At 48.5% G+C, this 18,819-nt stretch overlaps 1 protein-coding gene across 1 annotated transcript; it reads left to right on the top strand.

Moving 5' to 3' along the window:
- The first annotated feature begins 1,146 nt into the window (after window positions 1–1,146).
- LAYN (layilin) lies at window positions 1,147–16,655 on the top strand. Its single transcript, XM_056860849.1, has 6 exons — window positions 1,147–1,510; window positions 7,809–8,142; window positions 9,563–9,720; window positions 11,850–11,936; window positions 12,618–12,720; window positions 16,287–16,655. Exons 1-6 carry the CDS (start codon window positions 1,147–1,149, stop codon window positions 16,645–16,647), a joined length of 1,407 nt encoding a protein of 468 aa, XP_056716827.1. The 3' UTR covers window positions 16,648–16,655.
- The last annotated feature ends 2,164 nt before the right edge of the window (window positions 16,656–18,819 follow it).

Genomic DNA, 18,819 nt, shown 5'->3' with positions numbered 1-18,819 from the left:
TCCAGAAACACAACCCAAGCCTGGATGAGCGGGAGCTCAGCCAGAGAGTCAGGAAACAGGTGCAGACCGCCTTCCCAACCCTCAGGAAGGAAGCAGGAGAAATGCAAAGTCAGCATCCAGCTACTGGAAGTATTGGTGAAGGGAAGATTTTCTTCCCTGTGGATTCCAGGGCTGAAGTCAACAAGAGGTAGTCCAACCGACAGCATTTGCAGGCCAGGAGCCTTTCGTGTGAGCCCAGGAAGCATGGGTCAAAGGACACAAGGAAGGCCATGCTGGATCAGACCAAGACCCATCAAGTCCAGCAGTCTGTTCACACAGGTGCCTCTAGGAAGCCCACAAACAAGACGACTGCAGCAGCATTGTCCTGCCTGTGTTCCTCAGCACCCAATATAACAGGCATGTGTTCCTCTGATCCTGAAGAGAATAGGTATGCATCATGACTAGTATCCATTTTCACTAGCAGCCATGGCTAGCCCTCTCCTCCATGAACATGTCCACTCCCCTCTGAAAGCCTTCCAAGTTGGCAGCCATCACCACATCCTGGGGCAGGCAGTTCCACAATTTAACTATGTGTAGTGTGAAGAAATACTTCCTTTTCTCTGTTTTGAATCTCTCACCCTCCGGCTTCAGCAGATGACCCCGCGTTCTAGTATTATGAGAGGGAGAAGCTTCTCCCCCGTCCACTCTCTCCATAGTTTTATAGACATCTAGCATGTCTCCCTTTCACCACCTCCTTTCCAAGCTAAACAAGCGATGGACGAGAGTGCAATGGGGGTTGCCAACCTCCCGGTGGGGCCTGGCATTCCCCCGGAATTCCCACGGGCTTCCAGACGACAGGCATCTTTCTCCGGCGGCTTTGGAGGAGGGGGGCTCTTCGACGGCGTTAGACCCCGCGGAGACCCCTCCCCTCTAAGCACTTCCCATGCCGAGTTGGCATCCGTCCCCCGGAGGACCCTTCTGCGGGGAAGGCTGGGCTTGCCGGGAGGAGGCGGAGGAGAGGCGGGGGCCTGGGTGGGGGGCTGTGCCAAGCCCCTCCCTGCCTGGGCTGGCCCCCGGCCCGGGGGCGGAGCCGCTGCCTGCCCGGCTGGCTGGCTGGCCGGCTCGCCTTGGCCCAGAGCGCCGGGGAGGCGGCCGGCGGGAGGCGCGATGCGGAGCCCCCCGCTCGGGCTGCTGCTGCTGGTGGTCGTCGGAGAAGCCGCCTCCGGGACGCTGCGAGGCAAGAGGGGGCGGCTGGCGGGCCGGGGGGCGGCGGGGGCGTCTCTCCCTCCCCAGCCGGAGGAGTCGGGCGGGCCAGGGCGGGGGTCCTGCAGCGGGTCCAGGCTGGAGGCTCCTGCGCGGGCCGGGGGCGTCGTGCAAAGCCCGGGGCGGGCGGCGGACGGCTCGGGGCCAAAAGTTGCGGAGCGTCCGAGCCGCCGCGTTTGCCCCGCTGCAAAAGTGGGGAGCCGCCCGTCTGGGGTCCCCGAGCCGGGCTGCTGGGGCGTCTGGGCCGGTCGCCAGTTCAAGGGACCCGGCAAGGAGGGGATGCGAAAGACCTTTCTCTGCCCGAGACCCGGGAGAGCTGCTGCCGGTCTGAGTAGACAAGACTGTACCGACCTTGATGGACCCAGGGTCTGATTCAGTATAAGGCAGCTTAAATAGGGGCTGAGGCTCAGGGGTACAGCATCTGCTTGGCATGCAGGAGGTCCCAGGTTCAATCCCCGGCATCTCCAGTCGAAAGGACCAGGCAGTAGATGATGTGAAAGACCTCTGCCCGGGACCCTGGAGAGCCGCTGCCAGTCTGAGTAGACAATAGTGATTTTGATGGACCGAGGGTCTGAGTCAGTAGAAAGCAGCTTCCTGGGTTCATGTGCTGACTCTCGTTCCTGGCTCTAAAGAGGGGAGGGGAGGGGCTGTCGCTCAGTGGTAGAGCCGCTGCTTGGCATGCAGAAGGTCCCAGGTTCAATCCCTGGCCCCTCCAGTTAAAGGGGGTAGGTAGGTGGTGTGAAAGACCCCAGCCTGAGTCCCCGAAGAGCCTTGGAGAGGGGCGGTGGTTCAGTGGTAGAGCCGCTGCTTGGCATGCAGAAGGTCCCAGGTTCAATCCCCAGCATTGCCAGTTAAAAGGATCAGGCAGGAGGTGATGGGAAAGTCCTCTCTCTGCTGGAGAGCCGCTGCCAGTCTGAGCAGACAATCCTGAACTCGATGGGCCCATGGTCTGATTCAATAGAAGGCAGCTTCATGTGTTGTGGCATGTGGCGGCAGAACGCTCTGGTTCTGGGCCGAAGGGGCGCCGGGGTTGAAGTCTAGGGCTTGCTTTCGGCTGTGGCCGTCGGAACTGGCAAGAAAGAGTGACAGGTTTCTGAGCTTGCACAGAGTGCCTTGCCGCAGCCGCGGAGTCACTTCAGGCAGCTGGCTCCTGGAGTGCTGTGACAAATGAGGCTCTGGCTGCCAGACCGGTGTGGAAAGTGTTGCTCCTTCTGCAACGCTCGAGATGATTTAGTGTGCAGACTAGCCAGAAATGTATACGGCCGGCTGGATGGTTCGTGCCAATACTATAGAGCACTAGAGCATTTCAGGCATTCTCTCCCGTTATAAATGCACCCCTTAAATAAACCCTCATGGCTCTGGGTGTGTGGCTGGGGTCTGAAAATAAGCCCAGCCAAAGATTCCCCAGTTGGAGACTTGCCAAGTCAGCTTTCCTCCATTTTCTGCCTCTTCTTCACTAACACCACTCTCTCTTACAGGTCTTTTTTCAAAACCATGTAGACGGTATACAAATCCAGATGTAGTAATGCATTCTAGATTCTTGGATTGAAAATCTTTTCAAGAGGTTTTTGTTTCTTTTGGTGTTTGAACACTGTGGGCATTCCCACGTTTTCTTCTGGCATTCATGAGGACTAGATACTGACCCATTGGGACGACCATTTTGAACGTGGTCAAATCATTGCAAGTGCTGGGCTTTTAGATGGGTAGACGCGTAACACCCTGACGTGTTTCTGGATTGTGATGGTGCGTGTCTCTGGGAAAACTTTCACAAAAAGAGGACAGTTTTGCAAAAAAAAGAGGATGAAATGAAGGAGAGGAGAATGGTGAAAGTCTCTTTGGGTCCCCAACTGGGGAGAATTGAGGTATAAATGAATAAAATTCAATGTTGAAATCGGAGCGTAGACTTCCGTGCTTACAAACCAGGGACAAAACTGATGTCCCCTCCCTCTCTATATGCATTGGTTTCAATGCACTATCATACTTAGAGGGAGACAGCGTCTTGGATGTGGTGGACTGTAGTCGCACAGATGGTATGTGTGGTTTATGTGCAAGGCATGTGGTTGCATTGGTCCTTCCCCCTCCAAAGGAAATTAGTGGGTTGATTGGAAAAACCTGTCATCCGAATGCTCAGACTGGGAGCTGAGCTGTGTTTGCCATTTGTGTTTCAAATTAGCATTTGCATCATTTCCCGAAGAGTTGGGTAAGGATAACAGACAGCATGGCGTGATTGTCCCCATTTTACGGAGGGGAAACAGAGGCCAAGACAGAGAGGTGGCCACGTTGGCCGAAATGGGCTTTGGATGGGGGGCTCTCAGGTCCAAAACAACTAGACTATGCTGGCCCTCCGCAGAACCATTATAGATGGTATCCATCAGATTCATAAAGTGTTTCCTGGAAGTCTCTGCAGTAAATACAAAAAGCGTGAAGAATAAATGCATGTATGTAAATGGTCAGGGCCAGGTGCCAGTGAGCCAATGGAGAGCCAGCGTGGTGTAGTGGTTAGGGACAGTGGACTCTAATCTGGAGAACCAGGTTTGATTCCCCACTCGACCTGAGCGGCGGACTCTAATCCAGTGAACCGGGTTGGTTTCCCCACTCCTACACATGAAGCCTGCTGGGTTATCCTGGGCTAGTCACAGCTCCTTCCAAACTCTCAGCCCCACCTACCTCACAAGGTGTCTGTTGGGGGAGAAGAAGGGAAGGAGATTGTAAAACGGTTTGAATCTTCTTAAAAGGTAGAGAAAGTTGGCGTATAAAAACAAACTCTTCTTCTATTCCCGGCATTATCTGTGTGCTGGGTACCATGTAACTCTTCTTCTCTGTACATGTCCACAGTTGTTCATTATTCAGCGAGCCAGCGTTGTGGAGTGGTTTGGAGTGGTGGACTCTGATCTGGAGAACCAGGTTTGATTCCCTACTCCTCCACATGAGTGGCAGAGGCTAATCTGGTGAACTGGATTTCTTTCCCCACTCCTACTCATGAAGCCAGCTGGGTGACCTTGGGCTAATCACAGTCTCTCAACCCCACCTACCTCACAGGGTGTCTGTTGTGGGGAGGGGAAGGGAAGGTGATTGTAAGCCGGTTTGAGTCTCCCTTAAGTGGTAGAGAAAGTCAGCATATAAAAAACAACTCTTCTTCTGTTCCCGGTATTATCCGTGTGCTGTGTAACATGTAAGTCTTCTCTCTGCAGGGATTTGAATGTAGGCTTCTAGTATTTAATCCCAGTACTAAAACTTCCTCTTGTGCAGATGTTCTAGAGAGAAGATTATTGTTGTAGCGGTATCCATTTCATGGTTAATCCCTTAAAAATTAATGACTTGCTTATGAAATACTTGTAGATTCAGACTTATTTCCAATATGCGTTAGAATGAGATCACTAGTTGGACAGATGACTTGTAGCAGTGCTGGAATGTGATCGACCACATTATTATATTCCCTGCCTTGGCTAGAAATAACTTCTGATAAAACACAGAGTATGTGCCAAGCGGCTGCAAAAACTTGGTTATACTGCTCCGAAGCAGCCTAGCTGTTAGCTGTGGAGATTCGGAAGACACGGTCCATGCCAATTTTATACTAATAATCTGTTCTTTCTATTCCTTCCATTGCTGCCTTCCTAGCTGCCGACCAGATTCTCCGAAGAGGTAGCATCCTATGTCTCTTTCCTCAAAGCCGCATGTCTGTCAAATTATAAATGAGGACCAGATGGATTTTGCTGGGTTGGGTGTTTTAAGTTGTATGTCATCTGCAAGAAGTAGCAATTCTGAGTTTTTAAATGACTGTAAAGAGCTGTGGAACTGAGCACCAGTATTTTCTGCATTATACTCGAAGGAAGAAAGGGAAATCAGGAACGTCTTTCAAAGGGTGCTTTAGAAATATGCCCCAGAGAGTTAGCATTCTTTATTTAGAAAATGTTTGTGGAACCTCTCCAGAGATATTTATACTATTCTCTTCTTAAAATTGTCTTGTCTGATTGGCTTATTGAAACAGAATCCTTGGCTTCTGTAAAACTAAATACCAGATAAACTTGGCCACAACATTGGTTATCATGTAAGTAATAATACTGATTTAGTTTGTTGTGGTTACTACTTTCCCTGTGTTTTCATTTTTAAAAGCCACACTGTACAATGGATGAAAGAGAGACTGAACTCATCAAGTTGCCTTATGTTGCGCTAGACTCATGGTTTGCCTAGGTCAGTATTGTCTCTTCTGACTGGCAGCAGCTCTTTAGGTGGAGATCTTTCACATTACCTACTACCTGATAATAGCAAACCACCTCTGTTTGTTTCTTGCCTTAGAAACCCCATGAGGGACCACCAAAAGTCAGCTGCAGTTTGACGGCACTTTCCCCTACTACCTGATACTTTGAAATCATAGGATCGTAGAATCATAGAGTTGGAAGGGACCACCAGGGTCATCTAGTCCAACTCCCTGCACAATGCAGGAAATTCACAATTACCTCCCCCACACACACCCAGTGACCCCTACTCCATGCCCAGAAGATGGCCAAGATGCCCTCCCTCTCATGATCTGCCTAAGGTCATAGAATCAGCATTTCTGACAGATGGCCATCTAGCCTCTCGCTTAAAAACCTCCAGGGAAGGAGTTGGGGATTGAACCTGGGACTTTCGCATGCTGAGCAGATGTTCTCCCACTGAGCCGTGGCCCCACCCCTCAGATAGGCTGATGATAAACATCTCATTTATTGAGATGTTCCTAATGTCAATTCTGAGACTGAATCAGGATAAAGGAATAAAATTGCACTTGGCTAGTTTACATTAAATGTGATAAGGATCTCGTACTTAGAGCCGAATTTGAGTTCTTGTAGTCTGTACAGTATCAACAGGATTCCCAGGCATGGAGCTGGTCTGATCTGGTAGAGTTTATAATGTAGAGGCCTATCCACCAACCAGAAGAGTGATCTGGAAACCAAGCACGGCCTTGGATATCACGCATAGGACGTTCAGATAGTTAAGCACTTACATGGCTTCCCATTATGGCTAACTTGTTCAGGTATGTGCTCCTTATCCAGGGGGCCCCAACCTTTTTGAGGCTGTGGGCACCTTTGCAATTCCAACGCAGGGAGGTGTGCGCAACCACAAAATGGCTGCTGCAGGAGGCGGAACCGCACACACAGAGGAAGCCCAAGTGCAGGGTAAAAGAGGGGTAACTTTAACAAATACATTGGGCAAGGGGAGTGAGAGAGAGTGAAACAAATAGTATAGTGGCAGCTGCCACTGAAAGAATGTTAACAGGCTTCCTCGAGAGGTGGTGCACTCTCTTTCCCTGGAGGTTTTTAAGCAGAGGCTAGATGGCCATTGGTCAGCAATGCTAATTCTATCACCTTAGGGCAGGGGTCTCAAAACTGCGGCTCCAGAGCCGCATGCGGCTCTTTGGCCCGTTGAGTGCGGCTCTCCGAACTTGGTTCGGAGCCCCTGCTCTTGCGCCCGCTCAACTGTTGGGCGGTGCGGGCTTCCTTTGGTAGACCTGGCCTCCGGCTGAGTCCTATTGGGAGGCCATGTCTACCCACTGGCTTTCTTGGCGGTAGACCAGGACTCTGAGGAGGGGAAAAAGTCCCCCTTCAGAGGCCAGGTCTACCAATTGGCTTCTATGGGCCTCCGGAGGCCAGGTCTACTGCCAAGAAAGCCAATGGGTAGACCTGGCCTCCCAATGGGACTCAGCCAGAGGCCAGGTCTACAAATAGGCTTTTATGGCGGTAGACCAGGCCTCCAGACGAGGACTCCGGACGGGGAGGGGAAAATGGCAGGGACTTACAATTTAATTTTTATCAATAAATAAGATCACTATTAAGTATGATATCAAGTTTTATTCAGTGTACCTATAGTTTAATTAAGACTTAAAACTTTAATTAAAGTTTATTAAGTTAATAAACAGTGTACCTACCTATATAGTTTAAATTTAAGAAATTTGGCTCTCAAAAGAAATCTCAACTGTTGTACTGTTGATATTTGGCTCTTTTGACTAATGAGTTTGCCGACCCCTGCCTTAGGGAGATCATGAGAGGGAGGTCATCTTGGCCATCTTCTGGGCATGGAGAAAGGGTAACTGGAGGTGTATGTGGAAGGTGATTGTGAATTTCCTGCATTGTGCAGGGGGTTGGACCCTGGTGGCCCCTTCCAACTCTATGGTTCTATGATTCTATAATCTGCATTGCCCATTGGATCTGCATTGCCCAGTGACAAATCAGAAGCCCTGTTGAGCAGGAGCCCTACCCAATTTTCAGAAACCCTTGGTCGGCACCAAGAAAGGTATCAGCAGGCACCATGGTGTGCACGGGTAAGAAGTTGGGGAGCCCTGTCCTAATCTGAGAACCCTGGATTCTAGGGATGGCCAGAACCTCACCGGCACATTTTCCTTAAAGACAGTAAAAATATGGTTTGCTTCTGTGATGTCTTTCACTGTATAAGTAAAGTATAAGTAAAAATATGGCTAAGCTGTTCCATAACACGCGATAAAAGAAGTTTTTTTAATGAATACTGACTTAATTATTGAGAAAGATCCCATGCAGCCCCTCACGGATCAAGGGATTGCTGCCTCCTCCTCCCAGCCTCCAGGAAACAGGCTCCTTTCTCTTCCCTTTCCACAGGGCAGGCCATCTGCCGGGGCGGGACCCAGCGACCCTGCTACAAGATCGTTTACTTCCACGATGTGTCACGCAGGGTGGGCTTTCGGGAAGCCTTTGAGGCGTGCAGAAGAGACGGGGGGCATCTGGTGAGCATCGAGTCGCAGGCGGAACAGAGAATGATAGAGAAGATCATCGAGTCTCTCTCTGCTTCCGACGGCGATTTCTGGATTGGGCTTACGAGAGAAGAGGACCCCGACAACAGCACCGAATGCCCAAATTTGTACTCGTGGTCCGATGGAAGTTCCTCTGTGTTTCGGTGAGTCCTCGATAGGGATGGTAAACCCTTGAAAATGTAATAGCAAGTCAAGTGATAACATTAGCTGTCATGAACAGGGCTTCTTTTCCAAGTGTCTGCTGGATTCCTACTTCGGAGAAGCTTTGGGGTTTCAGTCCAACTTCATTGACAAAGACTTTTCATGGCTACTGGTAAAATTGGATACTAGTCACGATGCTCTCCTATTCTCTCCAAGATCAGAGGAGCACACCTATTCTGGTAGGTGCTGTGGAACACAGGCAGGATGGTGCTGCTGCAGCCGTCTTGCTTGTGGGCGTCCTAGAGGCACCTGGTTGGCCACTGTGTGAACAGACTGCTGGACGTGATGGGCCTTGGCCTGATCCAGCAGGGCCTTCCTTATGTTCTCTCGGAACTCTCAGCCCCTCCTACCTCACAAGGTGTCTGTTGTGGGGAGAGAAAGGGAAGGAGATTGTAAACCGGTTTGATTCTCCTTATAAAGGTAGAGAAAGTAGGGGTCACTGGGGGTGTGGAGAGGAGGTAGTTGTAAATTTCCTGCATTGTACAGGGAGTTGGACTAGATGACCTTGGTGGTCCCTTCCAACTCTGATTTTATTATTGTTAATGTAATGGCAGGGCTCAAGTTCTATGCTAGCTTTGTTTGTTTTTATGAGGTAATTTCTTGGTTTATTTACAAATTCAAATTAAAAAGAAAATGAACAGAAAATGTTAAAAGTTCCATCCAAGGTTTAGTTTAGTTTAGTTCTGCAGGAGAGGGATTAGAACCCCTGTCTGTGCTTGGTTTTCTTCTTTTAAGTTGTTTAGGGTTTGCATTCCATCATGGTGTGCCCGGTTCTTGGGGAAGCCCAGTCTTTAAAAAATATATATATATATTGTATTGTTTTTTCATACATTCGATACAATCAATTAACATTGCCTTTCAATCTTTTCTAATTCTCAATTAAACTAACCTATATATAGCAATCATCTTCCCCTACTTTGACTTCCCCTCTTCCTTCTTCTATCTCTGACTTATCTTCGTAATCCTCTTAGCAATTATTTTCTAATTCTTTATGAAAAATCTTTATAAAACCTTCTACAGTTATTAGAAAAGGAAAAAAAATAAAAACAGGAAAATTAACTTAGTCTAAGTTATAACCTTTAACATTTTGCACATTAAGTTCATTTTTGCAATAAACAATCCACGCCTCCCACTCCTTAACAAGTTCTATGCTAGCTTTGGACGACAGATCTGGAAGGGACTACGGGACATGTTGCCTAACCCCAGGCAGTAATCAACACATCAGCCCCCTCTGCACACCCGCATGCACACAATGCCAAAAGGAGCAGTGAATGGATTTGCTTCATGACACGTTCCTCTTCTCCTGGAAGAGCCCTCGGTGGGGAAACAGTTCACTATAGATCATTTGCTTTGTGTCCCCAGAAACTGGTACATAGATGAGCCCTCCTGCGGAAGTGAAATCTGTGTTGTGATGTATCACCAGCCCTCTGCGCCTCCCGGTGACGGCGGCCCGTACATGTTCCAGTGGAACGATGACAGATGCAACATGAAGAACAACTTTATCTGCAAATACTCTCTGGGTAATGAGTTGTTTATCCTGTGTTATGTCACACCAGGCTGGGGCCATGTGGGATGCTTCTCATCATTTTCGGAGGATCTATGACTCACTGGGCATGTGCCTGACACATAGTGTCTCCCTGTGACGTGGAACCAGTGACTTTGTAAAGAAAGGAAATGTCTAGAGTTTTGAGATGGGAAAGTGAATGCCATGTTCTGTGTCCTTATGGGCACAGGATGAAAAATGGCACTACTTAAGATGCTTAAAAGAGGCCCTAGTGATAAGGACCTCCTATGCTAGTAGAACTGGGCTTAACAGCCCCATCCTAAGCAGGGTTGCATCATAGAATCATAGAGTTGGAAGGGACCACCAGGGTCAACTAGTCCTTCACAATGCAGGAAATTCACAACTACCTCCCCCCCTGCACACACCCAGTGACCCCTACTCCGTGCCCAGAAGATGGCCAAGATGCCCTCCCTCTCCTGAACTGCCTAAGGTCATAGAATCAGCATTGCTGACAAATGGCCTTCTAACCTCTTCTTAAAAACCTCCAGGGAAGGAGAGCTTACCACCTCTCGAGAAAGCCTGTTCCACCGAGGAACCACTCTAATTGTTAGAAAATTCTTCCTGGATGGAAACTCTTTTGATTTAATTTCAACCTGTTGGTTCTGGTCCGACCTTCTGGGCAACAGAAAACAACTCAGCGCCATCCTCTTTATGACGGCCCTTCAAGTACCCTTGATGTCAGGAGGCTTAGAAGGATGCCACACTGCTTAGGTTGGCACTTTCCATGAAGACAGTTTCAGCGGGCATCTGCATTGGTCAGCAGTAGAACAGCTACATTTGAGTTCAGTAGCACCTTAGCGCCCAACAAGATTTTCAGGGTTATGAGCTTTCAAGAGCCAGATGGGATCTGACAAAGGGAGCTTTGACTCTCGAAAGAAGAGAAGAAGAGTTGCAAAGTCAGCATCCAGCTACTGGAAGTATTGGTGAAGGGAAGATTTTCTTCCCTGTGGATTCCAGTGCTGAAGTCATCAAGAGGTAGCCCAACTAACAGCATTTTGCAGGGCAGGAGCCTTTCGTATGAGCCCAGGAAGCATGGGTCATAAGGTCACAAGAAAGGCCCTGCTGGATCAGACCAAGGTCCATCAAGTCCAGCACTCTGTTCACACAGGTGCCTCTAGGAAGCCCACAAACAAGACAACTGCAGCAGCATTGTCCTGCCTGTGTTCCACAGCACCTCATATAATGGGCATGCTCCTCTGATCCTGGAGAGAATAGGTATGCATCATGACTAGTATTCATTTTTGCTAGTAGCCATGGATATAAGAATGTAAGAAAGGCCATGCTGGATTAGACCAAGGTCCATCAAGTCCAGCAGTCTGTTCACACAGTGGCCAACCAGGTGCCTCTAGGAAGCCCACAAACAAGATGACTGCAGCAGCATTCTCCTGCCTGGGTTCTGCAGCACCTAATATACTAGGCCTGCTCCTCTGATCCTGGAGAGAATAGTTATGCATCATGACTAGCATCCATTTTTACTAGCAGCCATGGATAGCCCTCTCCTCCATGAACATGTCCACTCCCCTCTTAAAGCCTTCCAAGTTGGCGGCCATCACCACATCCTGGGGCAGGGAGTTCCACTTTGGTATTGTAGCCAAATGTATGAAAAAATATGTATGTGTGTGTATGTGTGTTTTCTCCTGCTACAGAAAAGCCAACCGTCACTTCCGAAATGAACGCCACTCAAGCAGGTAACTTTGACATCAGTAGATGTGTGTGCAGCTGTATGGCCATGTTTGGGCATTTATCTGATTTTCTTTTAAATGTGAGCTCACAACGGCAGCAGGAAAAGGCAGAGGTGTAAAAGGGCATCCTTGCCCATATGAATACCTCATTGTCACCTGCCTGTATGAACACGTGAAGTTCCCTTAACCTGAATCAGACCCCTGGTCCCCAAAGCTCAGTCCGGCTACTCTTGACCGGCAGTGACGCTGAAGGGCCTCAGGCAGAGGGATTTTCCAGCTCTGCAACCTTTTCAGCCAGAGTTGTTGAGGACTGACCCCACCCCCAGGGGAGGTGGGATTCTGCATGCAAAACTTTTGCCCTACAGCTGAATCCTCAGTGTTAACCAAAAAGTTTATTTCTTAGATGTCGTAACGGAGCCTTCGATGTTTGCACCCCCAGAAGAGCCCATTAAAGAAGATGTAAATAATATAACTGTCAGAGAAGCCAAAGGTACCCCCCTTCTCTAGCATGGTTTCACCCATGAAGATGCCTTATACTGTCAGACCCTTGGTCCATCAAAGTCAGTATTGTCTATTCAGAAGGGCAGCTGCTGTCCGGGATCTTTTCACATCACTTATGGCCTGATCCTTTTTTTAACTGGTAACGTTTGGGATTGAACTTGGGACCTTCTGCATGCCAAGCAGATGCTCTACCATTGAGCCACAGCCCCTCCCCAGAACATATTGAGCTGCCTTATACTGAATCAGACCCTTGGTTCATCAAGGCCAGTATTGTCCACTCAGACTGGCAGCAGCTCTCCAGGGTCTCAGGCAGAAGTCTTTCTTTCACATGACCTCCTACATGATTCTTTCAGTTACAGATGTCGGGCATTGAACCTGGGACCTCCTGCATGACAAGCAGATGCTCTAGCACTGAGCCATGGTCCTCTGTCCTTCATTACTGCAGGAAACGGAAGCATCTTTTTGCTGCAGGGCAGAGATTGTTTAAAATGCACTGTTATCTCTGCTCATTAGGGCCTTTCTTGGGTGGGCTTTTCACCCCTCCCCAAAATTAATATGAAAAAAAAGTCAACATTGTGTATGGTACAAAAGAAACTGGCAAGCAGTGCTGCAAAGTAAACCACCTTTTTATTTTTCCACTAAGAGGACAAATGTGACTTTTTCCCTCCAGATCCTCTTTGGAGCCTCGCCTATGTCTTAGTCCCCAGCATCCCTGCCCTGCTTCTTCTTTTGGTCATCACAGCCATCTTCAGCTTCTGGCTCTGCGCAAAGAGGCAAGTGCAACAAGATTGTGTGAAGTGGGCAGGGTGGTGTCGGGCTGCAACAGGGCCCAGGAAGGGGTGTGTGAGGTTTTTTTTTTTTAAAGGGCAACGTGAATGATGGATGAACCAAGTTTGGAATGGGGAAGGATGGACGTTGAGGAACATTCATAGAAGAAGAAGAAGAAGAAGAAGAAGAAGAAGAGTTGGTTTTTATATGCTGACTTTCTCTACCACTTAATGCAGAATCAAACCTTTCCTTCCCCTCCCCACAACAGACACCCTGTGAGGTAGGTGGGGCTGAGAGAGCTCGAAGAGAACTGTGACTAGCCCAAGGTCACCCAGCTGGCTTCATGTGTAGGAGTGGGGAAACCAACCCAGTTCACCAGGTTAGCCCCCACCGCTCATCTGGAGAAGTGGGGAATCACACCTGGTTCTCCAGATCAGAGTCCACCGCTCCAAACCACCCCGCTGGATATTGTTACTCATGTGTTGGTTAAATGAGATCAGTCTGCCAACAAGGGTATTTGCTAAGGCAGGGGTCCCATCTTTCTGAGCCTGAGGGCACCTTTGGAATTCCCACATAGCATGGTGGGTGCAGCCACAAAATGGCTGGCGCATGAGGTGGAGCCAGCCGCAAAATGGGTGCCACAGCTCACCTTTGATCACACAGTGAAGATCGTTGTGCTGTGATGGCTGCTGCTGCCAAAGCAATGTTTTTAGCAATCTGCTCAACCAGTCAGATCTCCATTGATCAATCAGAAGCCTTGCTGGCCCTGACCGCTTTCTGAAAACACATGGCAGGTGCCTAGGGGCACCCTGTTGGGAGCTCTTGTGCTAAGATATTCTTCCCATGCCATAAAAGACAGGCTCTCAGGCGCAGTACCTGAAGACGAGCAGGCTGGTAATGCAAAGTGTAAATCTTGACAAGAAGGGGATGGTGTGTCTTGAACTCGCGCTGGAACAGTCTGGGACGTGCTCTACTACCTGTACTAGTATGTGGGGGGGAGGCAAGCAGTGGGTCCCTGTGGTTGCAAACATTCATTTGTTGTCCCGTAATGGGTGAAACGGCCCTTGGAATTGGCCTCTGAAGTCTCAGGCGTTGCGTAGTTTTCATGACGTGTTGAAAATAGGCAGCTAAGGGGTGTGTGAGGAGAACTGATGTCAGCGGCAGAAAAACTCCCGATTACATTGCGGGAGCTTTGTTGTGGACTGACAGAGGAGAGCCGGAGTGCTTGGAAAGGGGAGGGAAAGTTTTGCTTCTCTAAGCGTCTTGACACCCCATGTTCCGTGCTGCCTGGGAGCGTCTGGCCCTCTGGTTTAGAAGACTTTGCTGCAATTGGTGGTCTGGAGTTGGTGATCTCTTTATTTGGGCCCCCACTCGGTTTGGTCATTCATTTTATAAACTAATTTTAGAGGTCTCCATTTTTTATTGTTGGACAGCCCTCCCACCTTCCTCTTTCTTCACGGAAGTTGCACTAGCTAGACAGTTAAGCGAAAGACTCACAAACACCAAATATAAAATTTTGTTGGTTCTTGTAGGTTATCCGGTCTGTGTAAACTTGGTCTTGGTATTTTCTTTCCTGATGTTTCGCCAGCAGCTGTGGCAGGCATCTTCAGAGGAGTAACACTGAAGGACAGTGTCTCTCAGTGTCAAGTGCGTAGGAAGAGTAATATATAGTCAGAAAGGGGTGGGTTTGAGCTGAATCATTGTCCTGCAATTTTGTCTCTCATTCTTTGTACTAGTTTGTGGGGGGGGGCAGCAGGCAGTGGGTCCCTGTGGTTGCAAACATTTATTTGTTGTCCCGTATTGTGTGAAACGGCCCTCGGAATTAGCCTCTGAAGTCTCAGGTGTTGCATGGTTTTCGTGACATGTTGAAAATAGGCAAGAATGTATCACACCTGTCCATGGACTTCAGCACTATGGCCAGCTCCCAGTTCCTGTACTGCCAAGGTTCCTGCCCTGGTCGTGGCTTTGGGTCTTTCCTCTCATTGGCTGGCCAAGTTCCCCTTTGGGACAAACGAAGGAAGTGGATTTTCCATCTCCCCCACCACCACCTTGTCTCTTTCCTGCTTCTGCCAGATTCGTACTGAATTTTGCCTCCGCTTAATACAATAATAAGGCGGATCATACTAGCAGAGTCCAATGCCAACTTTTATGTACTAGACTGCTATAACGTGCTCTGTGTGGGACTCTTAAAAAGGGCTTGGAAGCTACGGCTGGTTAAAGTGTAGCTATCACTTTATTAACTGGTATGGTCTTGACCTTAAATGCTTTGGGCCCAGGGTATTTCCCATATGGTCCTGTCCATTATTTGTAATCTTTCCCAGCCATGGTAGGCGGGTGCAGAGGACAGACAACAGGGCCTTCTCAGCAGTGGTACCGCTGTCTTGGAAAGCCCCATGCAGGGATGTTCTGCTGTTTCCTTATTGGTCTTAAGGTGCTAGTCAAAGGCAGCTGTTGGAGGACATTTGGCTACAGCTGAAATGTACCCCTGGCAGAGTATTTAATGGAGGGGGATTGTATTTTGCTGTGTGCTCCACTGTTATTTGTTATAACTTATTTTGCTACGTTGTGCTGACTTCACCTTGCATTGTGGTTTTTATCTGATTGCTAGCTGCCTTGAATAATCCTTTTACTCGGAAGGCAGGCTGTACGAACATAAGAAGTGCCCTGCTAGATCAGACCAGTGATCTAGCACCATTTCACACGGTGGCCAACCAATTTCTGTGGGGGTCCAACAACAGGTTGTAGAAGCTGAGGCCTTCTCCCGATGTTGCCTCCTGGCACTGGGATTCAGAGGTTGACTGCCTCTGACTATAGGATCTGGAGACCAAGTCCTATGAGGAAAGGTTGAAGGAGCTGGGTAGGTTTAGCCTGAAGAGAAGAAGACTGAGAGAGGGTACTTGACGGGCTGTCATATAGAGGAGGGTGCCAAGTTGTTTTCTGTTGCCCCCGAAGGTCGGACCAGAACCAACAGCTTGAAATTAAATCAAAAGAGTTTCCATCTAGAGACATTAGGAGGAATTTTCTAACAGTTAGAGCAGTTCCTCAGTGGAACAGACTTCCTCGGGAGGTGGTGAACTCTCCTTCCCTGGAGGTTTTTAAGCAGAGGCTAGATGTCCATCTGTCAGCAATGCTGATTCTATGACCTTAGGCAGTTCATGAGAGGGAGGGCACCTTGGCCATCTTCTGGGCATGGAGTAGGGGTCACTGGGGGTGTGGGGGGAGGAGGTGGTTGTGAACTTCCTGCATTGTGCAGGGGGTTGGACTGGATGACTCTGGTGGTCCCTTCCAACTCTATGATTCTATGGAGGTTCCCTTTAGTCACAATGGCTAGTAGTCACTGATGAACCTCTCCTCCACAAATCTGTCTAATCCCCTTTTTAAAACTCTCTGTGCTTGTGGCCATCACTACATCCTCTGCCTGCAAATATATGAATAAATAAAAATAACTAAATAGTTGTTTTAATAGTAGCTTTCTTTTAAGTGCAGCCATTGATGCTAGTTTCTTGCTGGAGAGCTGTAATCTGCCCCTTATATGAGGAAGTTAATATGTTTCCTTTCTTTCCACACTAAGGAGACGAGAGCGGACGGAAGCAAATAAGAAGGGGCAGGACACCTGGCTGTCTCCCAACAGGCAGACAAGCCCCAGTTTGGAGATATACAACGTCATTAGGAAACAGTCGGAAGAAGATCTAGGCAGGACCAGACCGGACATTAAGAACTCTTCGTTCCGGGGCCGTTCCGGAGACGACACTCCCGACGACCTCTCCGGAGACTACGAGAATATGGCTGTCAACACCTCCGAGAGCGGATTCGTGACGCTGGCCAGCAATGAAAGTGGTTTTGTCACCAACGATATATACGAGCTGTGCAATGACCGAGTGGGGCAAAGCAAAGAGTCTGCTTGGGTCGAAAATGAAATCTACGGCTATTGAGGAAGACCAAGCTTAGGGATACCAACCCCAGCGGGAGGAGCTCTACTCGGCTCCGGTTTTGGCAGGCAGGGACGAGGCATGCGTAGGCAGAGGAATGCGGCTCTGCATTTGGCGACTGTTTTACGATAAGGAGGGTTGTTGTTTTTCTTAAAGAGGAACTAAAGGGAATGTGTGTTTACATATGTAGGTATGCAGTGCTCTTATTCAGACTAGGAAATGACCTTGTGTGATCGGAATGAATTCCATTTCTCGTTGGACATAAACCATCTCCTAACTTCACTTTTCAAGCTAATCGCCATATGGATCTCATGAGATGTTTACTGATTTTTCCCCCCTAGCTCCGCAGCTAAAAATACAACGGGTGTAGCATGACCACCTGTCTGGCACCGGCTGCCGATTCCCATCTTCATCCATTTTGGAGTCTTGATAGCCAACAATTTCCCAAAATGGACCAGGTTGCTCTTCTGCTCTTATCCATCCAGACTGTTTTTGCAGGATGTAAATAGCTTTCTCATGCCCCTGTCCTAAACACATTATTATGTGGAGAAACATTCCAACCAAACCAGTGACACTTAAGCTGAAGCAATATGTGTATGATCAGGGTGTTGGAATCAGTGCATGAAATGAAAAAGACTTGTTCAAAGATGCTATGCAGGCGTTTCTATCATCAGAATGGCTGCACAAATTAATGTTCTCTCAGGAAGATATTGCTAAATGAAACAGCTGTTGTCTGCAACTGGACAAAGAACGGTTGCAAAGAAAGCACTGCAGTGGCCTAAGATGCAGCTGTCAAACGGATGCCTGCACCCGGCTTGTTAGTACACCTTGAGGGAAAGAGCAGGTCATTTAAATGTGGAAGAAGCCGGTGACCACCTGCAGTAATTTTCTCAGCTTCTTTAACCTCCATGCTGCTGGCACGATGTACTGGAAACCAGCCCAGCTGTGGTCCTGGCAGTCGTGATGCAGCTGGGATTATCAAGAAAGGTTTGTGAACGTAACGTGGCTTGCAAACGTACGGCCCTGCAAAATGAAACAAGGTGGAAACCGATGCTGACGTGTCGCCTTACACATCTGGGAGGTCAGGACAGGACAGGAACACTAGCAGGCAGATAGTTCTACTTTTTTTTTTTGTATGCTGGCTACATTTGTTTTTTGTATGCTGCCCTATGAGGAGCAGTTAAAACACTTGGGGCTGTTTAACTTAGAAAGAAGGCACTTAAGGGGAGACATGATAGAGGTCTATAAAATTATGCATGGTATGAAGAGAGTGCACAGGGAGAAGCTTTTCTCCCTCTCTCATAATACTAGAAATCGGGGTCATCTGCTGAAGCTGGAGGGTGACAGATTCAAAACTGATAAAAGGAAGTATTTCTTCACACAACACATAAAGTGTGGAACTCCCTGCCTCAGGATGTGGTGATGGCTGCCAACTTGGAAGGCTTTAAAAGGGGAGTGGGCATGTTCATGGAGGAGAGGGCTATCCATGGCTACCAGTCAAAATGGATACTAGTCATGATGCATACCTATTCTCTGCAGGATCAGAGGAGCATGCCTATTGTATTAGGTGCTGTGGAACACAGGCAGGACAATGCTGATGCAGTTGACTTGCTTATGGGCTTCCTAGAGGCACCTAGTTGGCCACTGTGTGAACAGAGTAGTGGACTTGATGGGCCTTGGTCTGATCCAGCATGGCCTTTCTTATGTTCTTATGTACATTAAGATGGTGTTCTAGTAGGACAAGCATCTCCGACATTCTACACAACCTTGCAAATAAGTCCACAAAACTTAAGGTAAAAGTAGTCCCCTGCACAAGCCCCGGGTTATTACTGACCCCTGGGGCAATGTCACATCAAGACGTTTACTAAGCAGCTTTGTTTATGGGGTGGTTTGCCATTGCCTTCCCCAGTCATCTTCCCTTTACCCCCAGCAAGCTGGGTACTCATTTTACCGACCTCGGAGGGGTAGAAGGCTGAGTCAACCTTGAGCCGGATACCTGAAACCAACTTCCGTTGGGATTGAACTCAGGTTGTGAGCAGAGCTTTGATCCACAAAAATGTTTAATAGACCAGCTGCCTGTAGACAGGGTATGATCCAGACAAGCACTTGTAAATCCTGTTAATTTCGATGGGAGATGCATGTTAGCCCACTTTCTGTCCTAATCTCTGGGACTTA

This window comes from Euleptes europaea, chromosome 14, assembly GCF_029931775.1.
Source record: "Euleptes europaea isolate rEulEur1 chromosome 14, rEulEur1.hap1, whole genome shotgun sequence".
Taxonomy (NCBI): domain Eukaryota; kingdom Metazoa; phylum Chordata; class Lepidosauria; order Squamata; family Sphaerodactylidae; genus Euleptes; species Euleptes europaea.
This window is presented reverse-complemented; position numbering and strand designations above follow the sequence as displayed.

Bases quoted from the DNA above. Each gene is read 5' to 3' on its own strand.
- LAYN (XM_056860849.1), top strand. From the start codon at position 1,147: ATGCGGAGCCCCCCGCTCGGGCTGCTGCTGCTGGTGGTCGTCGGAGAA. The intron at 1,511-7,808 runs GCAAGGAGGGGA...TCCTCCTCCCAG, and splicing joins TCGCCAGTTCAAGGGACCCG to CCTCCAGGAAACAGGCTCCT. The intron at 9,721-11,849 runs GTAATGAGTTGT...TTTATTTCTTAG, and splicing joins TATCTGCAAATACTCTCTGG to ATGTCGTAACGGAGCCTTCG.